Source organism: Pteronotus mesoamericanus, unplaced genomic scaffold (genome assembly GCF_021234165.1).
Source record: "Pteronotus mesoamericanus isolate MK-2021 breed Mesoamerican mustached bat unplaced genomic scaffold, CSHL_Meso_final scaffold_85, whole genome shotgun sequence".
Taxonomy (NCBI): domain Eukaryota; kingdom Metazoa; phylum Chordata; class Mammalia; order Chiroptera; family Mormoopidae; genus Pteronotus; species Pteronotus mesoamericanus.
The window spans coordinates 75,604,587-75,619,708 of NW_026555329.1; the positions used below are offsets into that span (position 1 = coordinate 75,604,587).

At 55.7% G+C, this 15,122-nt stretch overlaps 1 protein-coding gene across 1 annotated transcript; it reads right to left on the reverse strand.

Moving 5' to 3' along the window:
- Positions 1-551: 551 nt before the first annotated feature.
- Positions 552-14,813, reverse strand: TRPV6 (transient receptor potential cation channel subfamily V member 6). Its single transcript, XM_054564637.1, has 15 exons — positions 14,566-14,813; positions 6,630-6,727; positions 6,380-6,502; positions 5,870-6,007; positions 5,492-5,590; positions 5,185-5,360; positions 4,534-4,680; positions 4,236-4,448; positions 3,854-3,940; positions 3,688-3,764; positions 3,271-3,436; positions 2,849-2,915; positions 2,213-2,481; positions 1,022-1,128; positions 552-828 (listed from the first exon to the last, which is right to left on the reverse strand). Exons 1-15 carry the CDS (start codon positions 14,811-14,813, stop codon positions 552-554), a joined length of 2,292 nt encoding a protein of 763 aa, XP_054420612.1.
- Positions 14,814-15,122: the final 309 nt, after the last annotated feature.

Sequence of the window (15,122 nt, forward strand, 5' to 3'; positions counted from 1 at the left end):
CCTTCCCACCTTCCCTCCCCACATTAAAGGGAAAGAAGGGAATTTGCAAATTGGAGGTGTGGTGAGGCCTCGGAGTGCAAGGAATGCTGGGAAGGTGACACCGCACAGCAGGCGAGCAGAGCAGGGAACAATTTATTGGAAGGTAGGAGATGACAAGACTCAGCCAGCATCACCCCACCCGAGTGGTGCTTGTCCCCTTACGCTCTTTCTCCAGCCTCCCCAGAGCTCCCTGGAGTGCTGGGCAGGGTGGTGCCTCCCGCTCTGACCCCAGGGTGGAGGCTGGGTGCCAAGGGGGCAAGCCTGCCTTTAAAGTGCGTTGCTCTGACAGTGCAGCGGACTCCACTGAAGCCGAAGAGGGGGTGCCAGCCACCTCGTGGCTTTCCGTTTGCTCCAGAGCTGAGCGAAGAGACCTGGGCATGGCTACTCCCAGCTATTCTACTCCTTTCCCCCTTGACTTGGGGGCTTAAATGGCTCGGTAGTTTTGGTTTGGGTTTTGTAACATTCCCAGGAATGTAAGAGCAACTCCTGGGAACCAGAGCCAGGACACACGCTCAGATCTGATATTCCCAGCTCTCCTCTTCCAGACCCCGGTTGACCACACCCTTCAATTCTGTCTTCAGGGCCCCTTGCCGAAGTTTCTCCCAGTTGGTGCTGCCCCGGGAGGTGCTTCGCGACACTGAGGGGGTGGGATGGGACAGGTTGGGGCCAGAGGGTCGGCGCGGCTGCAGTTTCTCTGAGTCCTTGTCCAAGTCATAGGAGCCCCGGTTGTGGAAGGCCCGTGCATAGCGGCGGGCTCGCTGCTGGTTGAGGTCCTGCCTATCTTCCACCCTGGGGAGGACAGAGGACTTGAGAAGTGTCTGCAGGCGAAGGGCTGGAGCTGCTTGTCTCCTCTGCAGACGGCTGCTGGTGTGGCAGGGGGTTCCAGCCCCTCAGCAGCCAGGCCCTCGGGGCTAGGGACCAGGGAGGGCACAGGCCCACCCCCTGAGGTCAGAGGAACGCCCAGCCCCTTGCTCTCACTCACCGCAGGAACCAGCGGTCCCCCAGCCCGTAATCTCCCCCAAAGATCCCAGAGCGGGGCCACAGGCAGCGAGGCAGCTTCCGCTCCAGCATCACCGTGGTGGCCACAACCTGCGCGTGGGGACGGAAGGGGAAGTTGGAAGAGGCTGAGTATAGACAGAGCTGAAGCATAGAGAAGGGAGGGTGCTGGGCAGAGGGAGGATGGCTAGGCACCAGCTAGGGAAGTCGGGGACTCTGGTTTCCCAGAGGGGACAAATGGCACCCCTGAGCTGGGGAGGACGGTGTCAGCTCTGTGGGCCTCTTCTGTGGGGGAGTCGGTGGGACGTGAGCCCTCGGGTCCCCTGCCCAGTGACCTGGCACCCTGCAGACTCCAGGCTGGTTCTGCAGGAGGTTGGGTGACTTGCTCCAAGGACAATGGGAAGGTGAGCAAAGCAAACAGACAGGTCTTCAGGGCTACGGGACATTCCAGCCCTATAGGCACACAGGCCATTTATAAATGCAAACATCCTACTGAGACATCTAGTATCAGCACATTTGTCTGGAAATTATATTTTCCTCAGCAAATCCCATTGAGCCAGTTTACTCTTTGGGTTTTTTTTTTTAAAACTCCATTTTCTATACAACACAGTTAAATGCCATCCAATTTTCAGGATTTCCATTTTTTATTTTGCAGAAATTATTTTTGTTCAGATAAATTACTTTCTACATGTATTTTTAAGTGATGATTTGATTTGTTTAATGGTCTCTTGTTCCCACCATGATGTTCTGACTGAAGATAGTTTCTGCTACTATCAGGGAGTTTTTGTGGCATTATTTTTAACATGTCCTGTTCTTCTTGGTCAAATTTTGAAGACTGGAATATTGCCAAGAAGATGGGAATACTCCAGTTTGTATTCAGTAGCAAAGTTTACAAAATGCCATTTTAGCCACTGTTAGCTTTACTCTTAATTCATGTTGATTATTCTAGAAAAGACAGGTTTTAACTTTTGAGCCAACTGTGAGGAATCTTTTTCAGCTATTCCAGCACAGCGTGGTGGTATTGTCAACCCAATTCTACTGTACACTTTGCATTATTCTGTGTACTGTGCAATCATGGTCCAAACATAGGCAGGGTCAAAATACCCTGCTTCTGAATTTGGCACAGTCTTTCAAGGAAAGGACTTGCACTAGCCCTCCCAGCCACCAAGGGGCTCACCTGGGCTCTCCAGAGCTCATCCCGCTCATGAGCCACCCGCCAGTGAGTGTCGCCCATCATGGCGATGAGGAGGTTGAGCATGAGCAGGGTGGCGATGATGGCGAAGGCAGCGTAGGTGATGCTGTACATGAAGGGCAGGTCCACGTCGTAGTTGGCAGGGCCATCGATGATGGTGAGGAACATCTCAAAGGTGCTGAACAGTGCCATGGGGTAATTGTAGAAGTGGCCCAGCTCGTCGGGGTTCTCTGTCTGGAAGATGATATAGAAGGCTGCTCCACCCAAGGGGTGAGAGTTACCATGGTGAGGGGGACCAGGGCGTGACCGAACCCCAGCCAGCTCTTCACTGCCCCTTTTCCCCATCTCCATAGCACCATCCCAGCCCTTCATTATCCCATACGTTAGGCTCTTAGGTTGCCTTATTTTCCACATGGCTCATCCTTCTGATCCCAAGGGCCACCTCTCCCCCACACTCCCAGTTGTCCCTCACTTCCGAAGGACGTCCCATCCTCAGACACCATGACCCCTTTTACCTCTGCCCCCTCCCATCTTTCCCCGAGTTTATCCAAGCCCTTCTGTGTTCACTAGGCTCCTGCAACCTCTCCCTCCCGTGGCCCCCATCCTGAACAGGGGGGTTACCTGAGGTAAAGCCCAGGATGACCACAGCCATCAGCCAGCAGAATCGCATCAAGTCACCAAAAATCATCTAGAGAGGGGAGGGGGAGGATCAGGCGGAGGCTCCGGACACTGCCCGCCCCAGCCTCAAGCAGAGCTGGGAACCCTCAGAGCTCCACCCTCTTGGACAGGTTTGGCAAACTCTGGCTGCCGGCCAGAGCTGTTTGGTCTATTTCCGTATGGCCCTTGAACTAAGAATAGTTTCTACATTTTTAAAGATTTGGGAAAAAAAGAGACGGAGGAGGAAAAGAACATGCAACCAAGACTGTGTGACTCACAAAGCCTGAGACATCATCTATTATGTGGCTCTTAACGGGAATGTTTGCGGTCCCTTCTCTGGGCCCTTTCTCTAGGAAGCTGGGGCAGCGGGGGATGGGGGCACAGACCTTCTGGATCATGATGGTGAAGGGGCCCAGCATCTGGAATCCTCGGGCGAAGTACATGACGTTGCACCAGCCCAGCACCAGGGCGAAGGACATGGGCACCACCTCCCCACTGGTGTTGGTGAGCCTCATCACCATGGTGACCAGCACCATGCAGGCGTAGGTGATGCTGGGGGAGAGCAGGGTGCAGGGGGTGATGAGAGGGGTCTGGGATTATCCTGGGGACCCGAGCGCAAGAGTGTGACTGAGGCAGTATCCACACGCTCAGATTCAGTGTTTGCAAGCGCAGTACACAGGGTCACACACATCACTTGAGAGGGACCTCTGGGGTTCAGGCTCTCCAGGGGTTCTCCGGGGGTCAGGAACCCAGCGGGCGAAACTCATGGTGGAAGGGAAGGGAGTGAGAGGAAGGAGACTCACATGAGGACATGGAACGGCCCCCCGAGGATGGTATGTCCGAAGAAGCGCGTGAACCCCACCCTGAAGATGTCTGGAATCTGCGGAGACACAAAAGCACCTCTAGGCTGGGGCTTGGGCTGGATCCTCCGGGCAGGCAGCCGCACCCGAGACCCAGGCCACACCGCACCTCTACGATCAGGATGATCACAGCTCCAATGACAGTCACCAGTTCCCCCACCAGTCGGATGGCATCCTGGTGGGTCACGTAGGCCTCCTGAGGGGAGAAGCGTGGTCAGAGCACGCGGGGTCTCGTGCGCCCGCCCTGCCTGCGCCTGGCCGGCGATCAGTGTCCCTTGTTGGGTTCTTTTGAACCTGGTGGGTTTGGCTCTCTCAAACTCTGCTCTTGGAGTGCGCGTGTGTTTCTGTGTGTGTGTATTTGGAGGTTGTGCGTATGTGTTTGAGACCTGGGCGAGGGGAGAAATGTGGGTTGTAGGACAGGAAGGTGATACAAGTCAGAGGCCGGGCAGAGAGTGGATCCTGCGGCAGGCCCTGCTGCTCCCAGGTGTCACCTGAAGTAGCTTCTGCTGCAGGAGGGTGTTGTCCCTGGGATGGGTGCGGTTATCAGTCCTGGGCTTCAGGGGGCGGTAGACACAGCACATGGTGAAGCAGATGATGTAGAGCACGTACAAGGCGCCCAGCAGGCAGAAGTAGGGCCGCCCGTACCTCTTCCACTTGAGGCTCACCAGCTCCTTCACCGGCGTTTGGTCCAGGATCTGGCGAGCCTGCAGCAGGAAGACAACAGAGCAAGTGGCTCAGAGACGCTGGCACCCCTTCCCTGCGGTGCTCTGACCCAAAGACCCCCCGTACCTCCCGCTTCTTGGTGGTGACAATAAGTTCCAGCAGCGATGGCTCATCTCCGGAGGAATCGATCTCCGTGAGGTCATAGAGGGTGTAGCTCGTCAACCCAAATGTCCCCTGGCTGTGCTTCCACTTCTGCATCAGGTGCTGGAACATCTAAGGGAGGTGGGGGAATGAGTCGGGAGAGGCAGGCAAAGGGGAGGGTCGCTGAGTGGAGGTGCTGGGCAGATCCAGGAGGACAGCATCACAGAAAGGGGCGGCTGCTCTTCATTCAGTGACCCCCACCCACTTTGGGGCAAGAGAGCCCATGTGCATGCTGACCCCCTAGGTTGCTCTCTGACGCCCCTCCCCACCTCCCTCTAAAGCTGGGGATGAGGTGAGAGTCTGGAGCGCTGCCACTCTGTGGACTGGAAGTAGGTGTGGGCATTATCATCTCAGGGTGGGATCTAGGCTCTATGAGCCCCCAGGACCTCAGGGAAGAGAAAGTGGGCAAGGAAGGGACCAGGGGACAAGGCAAACAGGGCCTGGAAAAAAACACTCCAACCTGAAAATGGGACCTAGGCATCAGGGATGCGTGCCTACATCTATTTCCCCAAAGGGCTAAAAGCGCAGGACAGGGGTCCTTAGGAGGACACCGTGGGCTTAGGGCGTGCTCCTCACCACAGTGTTGCCCTCCACTCCCGCCAGCTTGAAGGGGGTGAGGCCCTGGTGATTGGGCACGAGGTCCAGGGACTGCAGGTGGCCTCCGCGCCCATCGTAGGACAGCAGCAGGTTGTACATCTGGCAGGCAAAGGTCTTGTTGGGCTGGAAGACGAGGATGTGCAACACTGTGTTTCCTGGGGGAGGACACGGGTGTCACGTGGCCACTGGACCCACGTCCCTGATGGTCCCCGCGCCCGCCCCGGGGTGGGCGTGACGGTTGTCCCGGCCCCTCCGCTCCCCTTCGCTCCCTGCTCCCCGTGCTTACCCAGGGAGTCCTGGGCCCGGATGTTCGCTCCATGTTCGATGAGCAGACGCACGATCTCCTCGCTGCCCATGCAGGCGGCGAAGGACAGAGGGTGCTCCCCTGGGGACACACAGGCCTCCGGGGCGTGAGTGCAGGCTCGGGGGTGAATTCTCCCCACATCTCAGGGCTGGGCTTGGGGACGCTTGTCGGCAGAACCCGAGGCAGGGATGGTGCGGGGGCCCTGGGGGACCTGGCTCTGGCCCTAAGCCCTCTAAGGCCCCCCCTCCCCACGGCCCCCCAGCCCAGCCTCCCCAGGCACGGGGCCCTCCTCAGCCCACCCTTCCCTGGCTCTTGCCCACCACTCGCCTCCCTGCCCCCAGCCCTGGCCCTGGCTCTCACCGAAGTAGATGTGGTTGTGCGGGCTGTGGCGGAAAGCTGCACCTGTAGCTCTGGCGGAGACGCTGGCCCCGTGGGCGAGCAGGGCCCTCACCAAGTTCACGTTCTGGTTCAGGATGGCCACGTGCAGTGCAGTCTGACCTGGTTCAGAGGGAGCCCTCAGTCATGGGGTCTGTGCCCAGGATTATGCAGGGGGGCCCCATATCCCATATCCCATATCCACACATGATCCTACACCTGAGCAGCCTGGCAGGTGGGGACAGGGAGTCCTAGGCCATACCGGTTCCCCAGGGGATCCGCCTGCCACCCACTTCTTCCCATTCTCCGGGCTTCTCCATTTCGGCAGGTTGTGCTCTAATGAGGTGCAGTAAGGATGACCAGGGAGAAACGAGTAGAGAGCAGCGGGGCTCAGATTCCCTCTTTGGTTTCCCCGACTTATCCACCACAGAGCTTGGCTTGAAATGCCCAACAGGACTCTGCTTCCCTCCCCCACCCCCCGCCCCAGCTCCTCACCCTCGTACAGCTCAGAGGTCATGGGCTCGGAGACCAGGTCCGGGGCAGCCTCCATCAGCACCGTGGCCGCCTCCAGGTTGTCGTAGAGGGCTGCCACGTGCAGCGCTGTCTCCCCGACGGCTCCTGGACAGAAAGCAGAGGCATGGGGCTTCTCTGGGCAGGGAATGGGCACAAGTGTGGTTTCAGGGCCCACAGCGCTTGGGGCTGACCCAAGAGGAGAGCAGCATCCAGGGCTCAGCTCCTTCCTTACCTCTTTGGTGCACCTCGCAGGCCTGATACTTGAGCAGCTTGTTGAGAGCCTGGACATCATTCTCTTTGGCAGCTAGAAGGAGAGGACACCCCAAGATCCTACAAGGGAATGGGATCAGAAAGGTGGCCCCCGTGAGCATGCCCAGCGGTGGAGCGAGGGATGATGGCTTTGCTGCCTTGGATACAAACACGTTGCTCAGTGACAATGAACCCCAAGGTCCCTGGTGCAGGGAAGTGAGGCCATTGAGTTGCAAAGAATTGGTTGATCTCTTTTGTCCTGACCAGTGAGTTAACTGAAACCTCAGTGACTGGTTTCCTGCTCCTGGGTGCGTGCGGCAGAATGCGTGTGAATGTGTTATCTGTGCGTGTTAGGTATGGAGGGGAGAGGCTTTACTGAGGCACCCGTTCACCTCCTGGCCTGTTGACTTCCCAGCAACCCTGAGTCAGGTTCACTAAGTGTCCTCAGATTACCTTCCGTGATAAACCTTGTTTTGAAGGACAAGGACTGCCAGGCATTCCTCCCTCTTGTTTGTGAAGGACGTCACCACGGAGAGCTTAGCAGATTTTCTCCCACTGCTTGGTGCTCTTCCTCCTGGGCCTTCTGGGCACGGCCCTTTGATCCTGGTGCTTCCCTCCCTCTACCAGCATCTCTAGGGCTTAATCCAACAGGAATAGCACATAGTTTTTGTTTCCCTGGCCCCTAAGTCAGGGTATACTCTCTTCTACTCCCTATTTGTTTCTCCCTTGTTGTAAGCAAAAATCGTCTTCTCTTCTGACCCTCCAAACAAACCCCCTCTTGGGTTTTATTCCTCCAATGAACTTTGAAACTTTTTTTAAGAGAAAAACTGACATCAGCAAAGACGCATGGGACCCCTTTCATTCAATTCTCTCTTTCAGCCCAGAGCCATGGGGTCATTCTATGGGAGTGAATGAAATGACCCTATTTATCCAGAGATGGCCAGTTATGTGACAAACAAAGAGACCCAGACAGGCCCTCACATGCTAAGGACTGGTGGTGGCAGGAAACCCACTCCAGCACTGGGGGTGGGCGAGGGGGGCACTTGGGAGAGGAGGGAGAGCTCGAGACACGTCCCCCCACAATCCTGGCTTCCGCCCCCCTCCTGCACACTGGCAGCCCCTGGCCCTGCAAATTCTCCTTCATCTCATTCTCTCTCCGGTCAACCCCCTCCTCCTCGTTCCGACTGCCCCTCGCTGACTTACGCCCTCGTTCTCCAGCCCCAGATTAGCCAAACTGGTCTCCTGCACCCAGTTTTCCCCCAGTCCACCTTCTCGATGCCCCCAATAGAGTCTTTTGAATGCCGAATGCAATCACAGCTTCCAAAAGGCCAATGGGTCGTTAAATGCCCAAGGAGACGGAACCCAGGGGTCCTTTCCAGTCTTTGGGCAAAAAATCGCCCTTCCCTGCTCTTCTTCACATCACGTGGCCCACCCAGCACGCCAGCCTGGCCGCCCCAGAGCACACCATCCTGTGCCACTGCCCCAACCCTCCTCGCACCTGATACGTGCCCCCCACCCCGATCATTGTCTCCTCTGAGTTCCTGGGATATGTGCCCAGCATGTGGGAGCCCTCCCTCCTCTCTGCAGAATGCGTAAGGAGCAAGGCCACAACACGTTGTGGCCTTACTGTCTCTCCTTATTACCTTTATTGGCCACCCCCAAGCCAACCTTAAGCAAACATATAATCTAAGTAAAAAATAGTATGCTTGGTATGCAAACAGCTGCAAAACAAGTTTGCCGTACACCCTTCCCCAGCACCAGCAGCACCACCAGCACCAGCAGCACCACCACCTTCCCAACAGCTTGGCCAATCCCCTCCGCAGTAGATATAGTAGAGTCAGCGCTACAGACACGGACACATGGCCTCCCCCTCCCCTGGAAGGTTCGCACTCTCCCCCGGCCCTACATCCCCTGGGCGTGTGTGCTGTGACTAGTACCTGTCTCTTCCTCTCTACTAGGGAGCTTGAAGGCAGCAACCAGCCACTTTCTCTTCTCTGTATTCTTTCCCTGCCCTCCTCTGATTGCCTTCTAGTTTCGTGCCCAGCTCTGCCTAAATGCATGAACGGGTAATTGCAAAGCTAGGGATGGATCCCAGGGTGCTCACTACCCAAGTTCCAGCTTTGCTGTAGCTCCCTGCCTCCTCGGGTATGAGTGGGCAAGTTAGTCGGTGGCAGGCCCGAAGATATATATCCCTTTTGGTCCCTCCACATCTTTGAAGCCAGTGACGTCCCCCACAAACATTCTCTGTGTGCTCCTGTCCTCGTCTCTGCTGACAGCCCTGCTGGGCCCGGGAAGGTCAGGGAGCTGCTGTGTGACGCAGGCTCGCCAGGTCTACCCAATAAAAACATGGGATGCTCAGTTCCATTTAAATTTTAGATATACAACAAATAATGTTTTAGTGTAAGTCTGTCCTATGCAATATTTGTGACATACTTATGAGGGGGGATCTCCCCCAAAACAGAATTTATTTATAAAAAAATTGTATATTTATTCTTAAATATTTAAATGTCAGTCACCTTCAAAGTACTCCCCCTTTGATGCAATACACCTATTGAGGCTTTTTTCCCACTGCTCAAAAAGGTTTTTGAGCTTGTCAATTTTAATGCCTTTTAGCGCTCCTGCTGTTTTTTTGTTTCACCTCTTCCACACTGGGGAAACAAAAAAAGTTGCTCAGGGCGACATCGGGCGGGGCAGGCAAGTCAAAAACCACTGAACACTCAGTGCAGTGTGGGCAGGTGAGCTCATAAATCACCCATCATGAAATGGGCAAAAGCGTTGAGTCTTCAAAAAACGTTCACTCGAGCCAAATGCAGCTTCTCACAACACTGCCAGCTGGTACGCTGATACAGATGGGTTCCCAGAACACTCACCTAGCAGGGGAAGCCTTTGCTACGAGGGGCCGACCCTCCAGAAGATAGTTCCTTATTTGGGAGGTCCCTCCTCTGAGACTGACACCATATTTTTTCTCTAAACTTCAAATTTGACTCCATGTTCTGTATTTTATCTGGCAAGCACAGTCAGACCACACTCTGGTTAAAGAACTGGCTTAGAACCCAACCCAACAGGGTTGGTAGAGAGCTGGCCTCCTCTGGTTGGCAAATCCCAGAACCCAGCAAAAAGCGGGGCAGCATGTAGATGTTCTGAGGGGATCAGGGAGAGCCATTACTTGCAATAGCACCACAGGGCCACAAGGGGACAGTAGAGAAAGCCCTCTCTCACTCACATTCTTGGCAGTAAGGAGGATCCCCGAAACGCCTGACTGTCCTTGGTCCCCATAAAAAAGGTGCAAGAGCAGACCCATCCAAAGATCCTTGTGCCTGGGGCACCAGTAGTTTCTTTGATGCAACCCAGCGCAGAAGTTCAGATGTGGAGCAAACTCTGCACTGGCCACCAGAAGGCTGCCAGATACCTCCCAAGGGCAGGACGGGAGTGGGGGATGGGGTTGGGGTGGGGGAGAGACACTGAAGAGCGAGCTTCTCATTTGAATGATTAGACCATATTCTCTCCTTTCCAGGGGAAAATTTTATGTAGCAGAATACTTTCTATTGCTCCCAGAATCCCCTAGTTGCAAACAGTGGTTTGGAGCAATGGTCCTCAAACAGGGGTGATCCCCGGCCCCCTCCCCACGGAATCGGGCAACGGCAGGAGACATTTTTGGTTGTTACAACTAGCGGACAGCTGCTGCTAGCTTCTGGTGTGCAGAGGAGAGGCTGCTGTCAAGCCTCTTGTACAGGCAGCTTCCTGTAACGAAGGTTTTTCCTGCCCAACATGCCAATAGTGCCGAGGTAGAGAAGCCCCAACTTGGAGGTATAATTATGCATAATCTGTTTTTTATAAAAGAAGGACGTGAAATGCTGTGTACACACATGCTTACTCACACACCATTGAACAAAAAGGTTAAGCCTTTTAAGCACCCACTGATGAGGGAGCATCAAGAAATTATGGAACAAATCTGAAATTATAGCAATATGAAAGGTGTTTGCAGGATTGAGAATGTTTTCTTTTGCTGGACAATTATTTGTCAAATCAAACGATCTAGTTCCACATTATACTGCTGCAAGTCCTACTATACAACCCCTGGCAGGAAACCCAGCACATTATTTGTAAACAAATCACGGACCTCCCCTGCCACCTCTCCCCACCAAATGAGAATCTCTCACTTCCCTTCTCCCAGTTCCCACCACCCCTTGCTCTCACCCTCCATTCCTGAGGATGTGTGCATGCCTGTGTGTGTGCACAAGTAAAGAGTTGTGTATGGTTGCGGGGAAACAAGTCAGGGGTAAGAACACCTGCGGGAGAATTCAAATCAGGATCTTAGAGTAGGGAAGTCCCTAGAAAAGTAGCCTAATCTGTTTGTGCAACAGGTGGAGAAAGAAGCTTGGAGTCTGAGGTGGCTTGTCCTAACACGTCGAAGGCAGAGCTGGGACGAGTGCCCCATTTGTCAGTGTTCTGTCCCCATTCTCAGTGTAACCAGGATTCGAAATGGGGTTAGAAGAGGCACAAGGAACTGCACGTGTCTGCATGGGTTCCGCTGGCTGAGCCACAGCACCCTCTTGGGGGAGGGTGTCCTTTGGGAAGGGGAGGGCACAGACAATACAGTGGCTCAGAGTACAGTGCCAGAATGAATCCGGCTCTGACAGGAGGAAGTTCACAAGCCCCCTCAGCTCCCGCCATCGCGGTGGGTGCCTTTCTACATTGTGAGGTTTGTTCATCGCACTAATTCCGCCTTACACGTGCTTTTCAGCTTCCAAAGCAGCATCTAGCTTGTTATCCCTTTTGTGCCTCACAGCCCTGCCACACAGGCTGAAAAATGACCTCATTTTTCAGAAAAGGAAACTGAGGCAGAATAGCCAAATCCCCACTGGAAGATCACACAGAGTTAAAAGCAGAACGTTTCGCCAAGAACCTAGCCTCAGGCACGCACCACTCAATTATGTGGTTCTTCAAGTTTTATGACTCTTCCTGGAGGGAGGAGCCCAGCCTGGAGCAGTGACCACAGATGAAGGAAACCACAGTCATGTATGGGGAGGAGGCACCCACTGACCGCTTGCAGGCCACCTCCCTCCAGGTCAAGTTCTTGGCAGTGGGATGAGATTCAAAGCTTCCAGAAAAGTGGCTATTTCCAGACTTGGGGTCGGGCCGCAACTCTGTCCTGTGTGTAGGTAGGCCCGTGTGCCCGCAAAGACGCATGTGTACGGAGTTACTGAGGCAGGGAGTCCTGAGAACACTGGAAAGTCCCAGGGCTGGCTTTCCACGTTCGCATCCATTCACATGTAGTTACGGGTGTCTGCCTCGCCAGCGGAGAACGCTCAGTGCTCATTGCCCTCCTGCAGACCGCGGGGAGGGGGACGGTGCCAGCAAGGGGCCAGCTCTGGAAGCTGCCCAGCACACCCCACCCCCGGCCAAAATCAGACACCGCAGTGCCCTCCTCTGTGCTCCCATGATGCTGTTCACCCCCTTCTTAGGGTACTCACCAAGCATCGCCAAGCAGATGCATCCTGGTGTATTTTGCCCACAAGAACCTGAGCCCCCCTGCGCCGGGACAGTGTCTTGCTCCTGTTCTGCAAACATAGCCATGCACCTCCTGCCCGATAAGTGTTTAGTGCACTGAACATCAGGAAGGAAGACAACTCCAGGCCCGGGGAGAGTTGCAACAGGAGCAAGGGGAGAGTTAAGCTGGGATGGCAACCATGGGCGTTTACCCAGAGCCGGTCGTGTGACTGAGACCCAAGACAAGCCTCCCCGCGAGAAGAGCGCTGGGTTTTCCATCAGCCTGGAGAGACCAGAAAGTCCTCCCTTCTCACTGGACCATGCTCCCCTCTCTGGAGTCCCCCCAACCCCACCCCGAATCCCACGCTGAGCCCTTGGCACAAAATCCCTACACGCCCCACACCCCACTTGCTCTCTGTGGGCCTGCCTCTTTCATGAGGAGGGTTAAGACCCTCCCTTCCACTGTTAGAAGGGGGATTGTGAGATAAGACTGGTGCCGGTCACGTTGTTGGCTACTTTCTTCCATCCGCACACCCCCTTGACCTGACTCTGCTGTCCTCGTGTCCGCGGTTGTCTTGTATTTTCTAACTACCTGGTGGCTGCGTAGCCTAGTCCTCTCCCCTGCCTGCGTATTTCAGGGTCCACCCAGCAGACAGTCAATACTCCCGGCTCCCGGTGTGCGGAAGGGGAGGGACAAGGAGCTGTGGAGTCAGGCAGGGAGACCGGCCACTGGAGGGGATCCCTCCACGTGGTGGCATCAGGCCTTCCCAGCTGAAGGCCCAGGAGGAGGCTCACCGATGGTCTTAAGAAGAACCAGGGCAGGAAAGGCCTGTGGAAGCCGCCCACGCGCAGCCAGGCTCTGGTCCTTCACTCTGTCTGCGCCTCCTTTGGGCACACAGGGAGCTTCCGTCACCCCTTCCAAAACCCCAGGCCTTTCTGCGCCCTGAGTCTGACGCCCCAGCCCTGGGGTCCTAAGAGTGGGACGGGGCGGAGTGGGACCCATGGTGGCTGAGGTGGCAACAACAGCAGCATTCTGTTGCCTCAGAACGTCACCAGCCAAACATGTGCTCAGCCCCCACTCTCCCAGGCCTGGGGGGCAGAGGTGGGTGGCTGGTGCGAGACAGGAAGCCCAAACGGAAAAAAACTGGGGCCCATCCTTGAATCCTTGAGCAAAAGCAGGAAAACGACAGGACCTTCAGGGGGCCTCTTAGCCTCCTCCCTCCTGGTCAGGCTCGGACAAGCCCCTCCATTGGCTGGCGGAGAAAGATCCTCAGACAAAAACCCCCCCAAACTTTAAGCTTTCCTCTATGAATAGACATATTATCTGCCTTCTTAGGGGCCCCAGGGGAACCCCAACAGGAGGACTTCCTTCAGGTGTGCCACCGCCTGGGTGGGGCGACCCACAGAGAGCTTGGAAGGAGATCACATACTGGGGGGGCTTCAACCTTCCGCCACGTCCCCTTCTCCTGGCTCCCAACACTAAGCTGCCGGGGATGAGGGATTGGGAGGAGCATCAGATGAGTTTCGGGAAATTTTCAGGGGCTGGAAGCAACACGTAAGATTTCTTTAGGGCTCAAACTCACGAGCCTCTCAGATTCCCCAACCTGGGGGAGAGAGTGGGCAAGCACTGGTCCTAAGTGTGTTCTGGTCAGTTTTCCGCGTCCTTCGTCCCCAACAGAGAGTAATGAATCCCAGGCTGGGTCCCGGCTCAGCCCATCTTCATACCCTCCCATCAACAGCTGATGCAACTGATGCACAGGAATGATAATAACTATGATGACATGATCACATTTTGCCTTCTTTTGGGGTTACCTGAAGATCCTCCCTGCTTCATTCATTCATTCATTCATTCATTCCCACCTGCCTGTGTGTGTGTGTGTGTGTTTCTGTCGGAGAGGTTATTTGAAGGGCAGGGAGTAAGGATACAGGGCATTGCTCTGACCCACCTCTCTGGTGGACATTCATTGATGCCACCCTCCTTCCAACACCCATCTAGTTGTCTGGCTGTTTGGAAAATACAGGCGACCCTTGAACAACATGGGTTGGAAATACCGGACCCACTTATGAGCGAATTTTTTCAATGGACCCGCTCACTTCAGTTGACAAGTGCTGTTCAATGGGCCCTCGCAGCCGAAACCCATTGTTCCAGGGTCAACTGCACCCACAAGAAGCCGCAGCGCTGGCTTGGATCTTAACGCCCGCGAGCACCATGTCCACACCAGCCCTCCACGTCCGCCCGGAGCCCCAGGGCCCCACAGGCCGAGACTCCTGAGACAAAAATGCTCCCGAGGAGTGAGGCTGGGAGCACAGTTTGTCCAGGCGGAGGTGCCGGACAAAGACAGAGAGGGCGGAGGGGGAAAGGGGGCGCAGGGCAGGGGAGGGGAGAGGGGCACGCCTGGGGGGCGCTGGCGGCAGCAGGTGAGGCTTACCTCTTCTGCTGCAGCAGGTTCTGCTCATCTCGGCTCTGGGCCCAGGACTCCTGTCTCTGGAACCACCTACAGAACTTTCTCCACAGGCAGAGAATGGGCCCCGTCTTCTTGGGCAGCGGCAACCCCATGTCGTGTAGGGCAGGCTCCTTGTGGGGCTGAGGCGGAGACCAGACCCCGACTGGACTCAGCCTTGGGGCCGCATCCGACTCCCCGAGGGCCAGCCTGCCCTCGCCCTGCAGAGGCCCCATCTCCTTCCCTCCGGCCCCCACAGGAGTCTCGGGGAGACGCCTCAGCCAGGCTGCAGGAGGCTCCGAGTTTGTTACACCTGGCAGAGCTGAGGCTCCCTCATCGGGCTCCTCTGGCAGGAGCTCCTGGGATCCGTGCAGACAAACTCCCTCCCTCCTCCCAAATTACCTGAGATTTAAAGAGACAGGCTAGCAGACCTGCCTGCCACCTGGGGCCTTGCGTAAACTCCTTCACCCTGGGCTCTCTCCCTGCCCCCAGGCCAGTCAGTCCGGGGAGGGAAGGCCTTCAAAGAGACTAGAGAGACCTCCCTT

Coding starts and splice junctions, on each gene's coding strand:
- TRPV6 (XM_054564637.1), bottom strand. CDS start 14,813: ATGGGGCCTCTGCAGGGCGAGGGCAGGCTGGCCCTCGGGGAGTCGGAT. Junction 6,008..6,379: donor GACCTCTGAGCTGTACGAGG/GTGAGGAGCTGG, acceptor CCTCTGAACCAG/GTCAGACTGCACTGCACGTG. Junction 829..1,021: donor GGGGACCGCTGGTTCCTGCG/GTGAGTGAGAGC, acceptor TGTCCTCCCCAG/GGTGGAAGATAGGCAGGACC.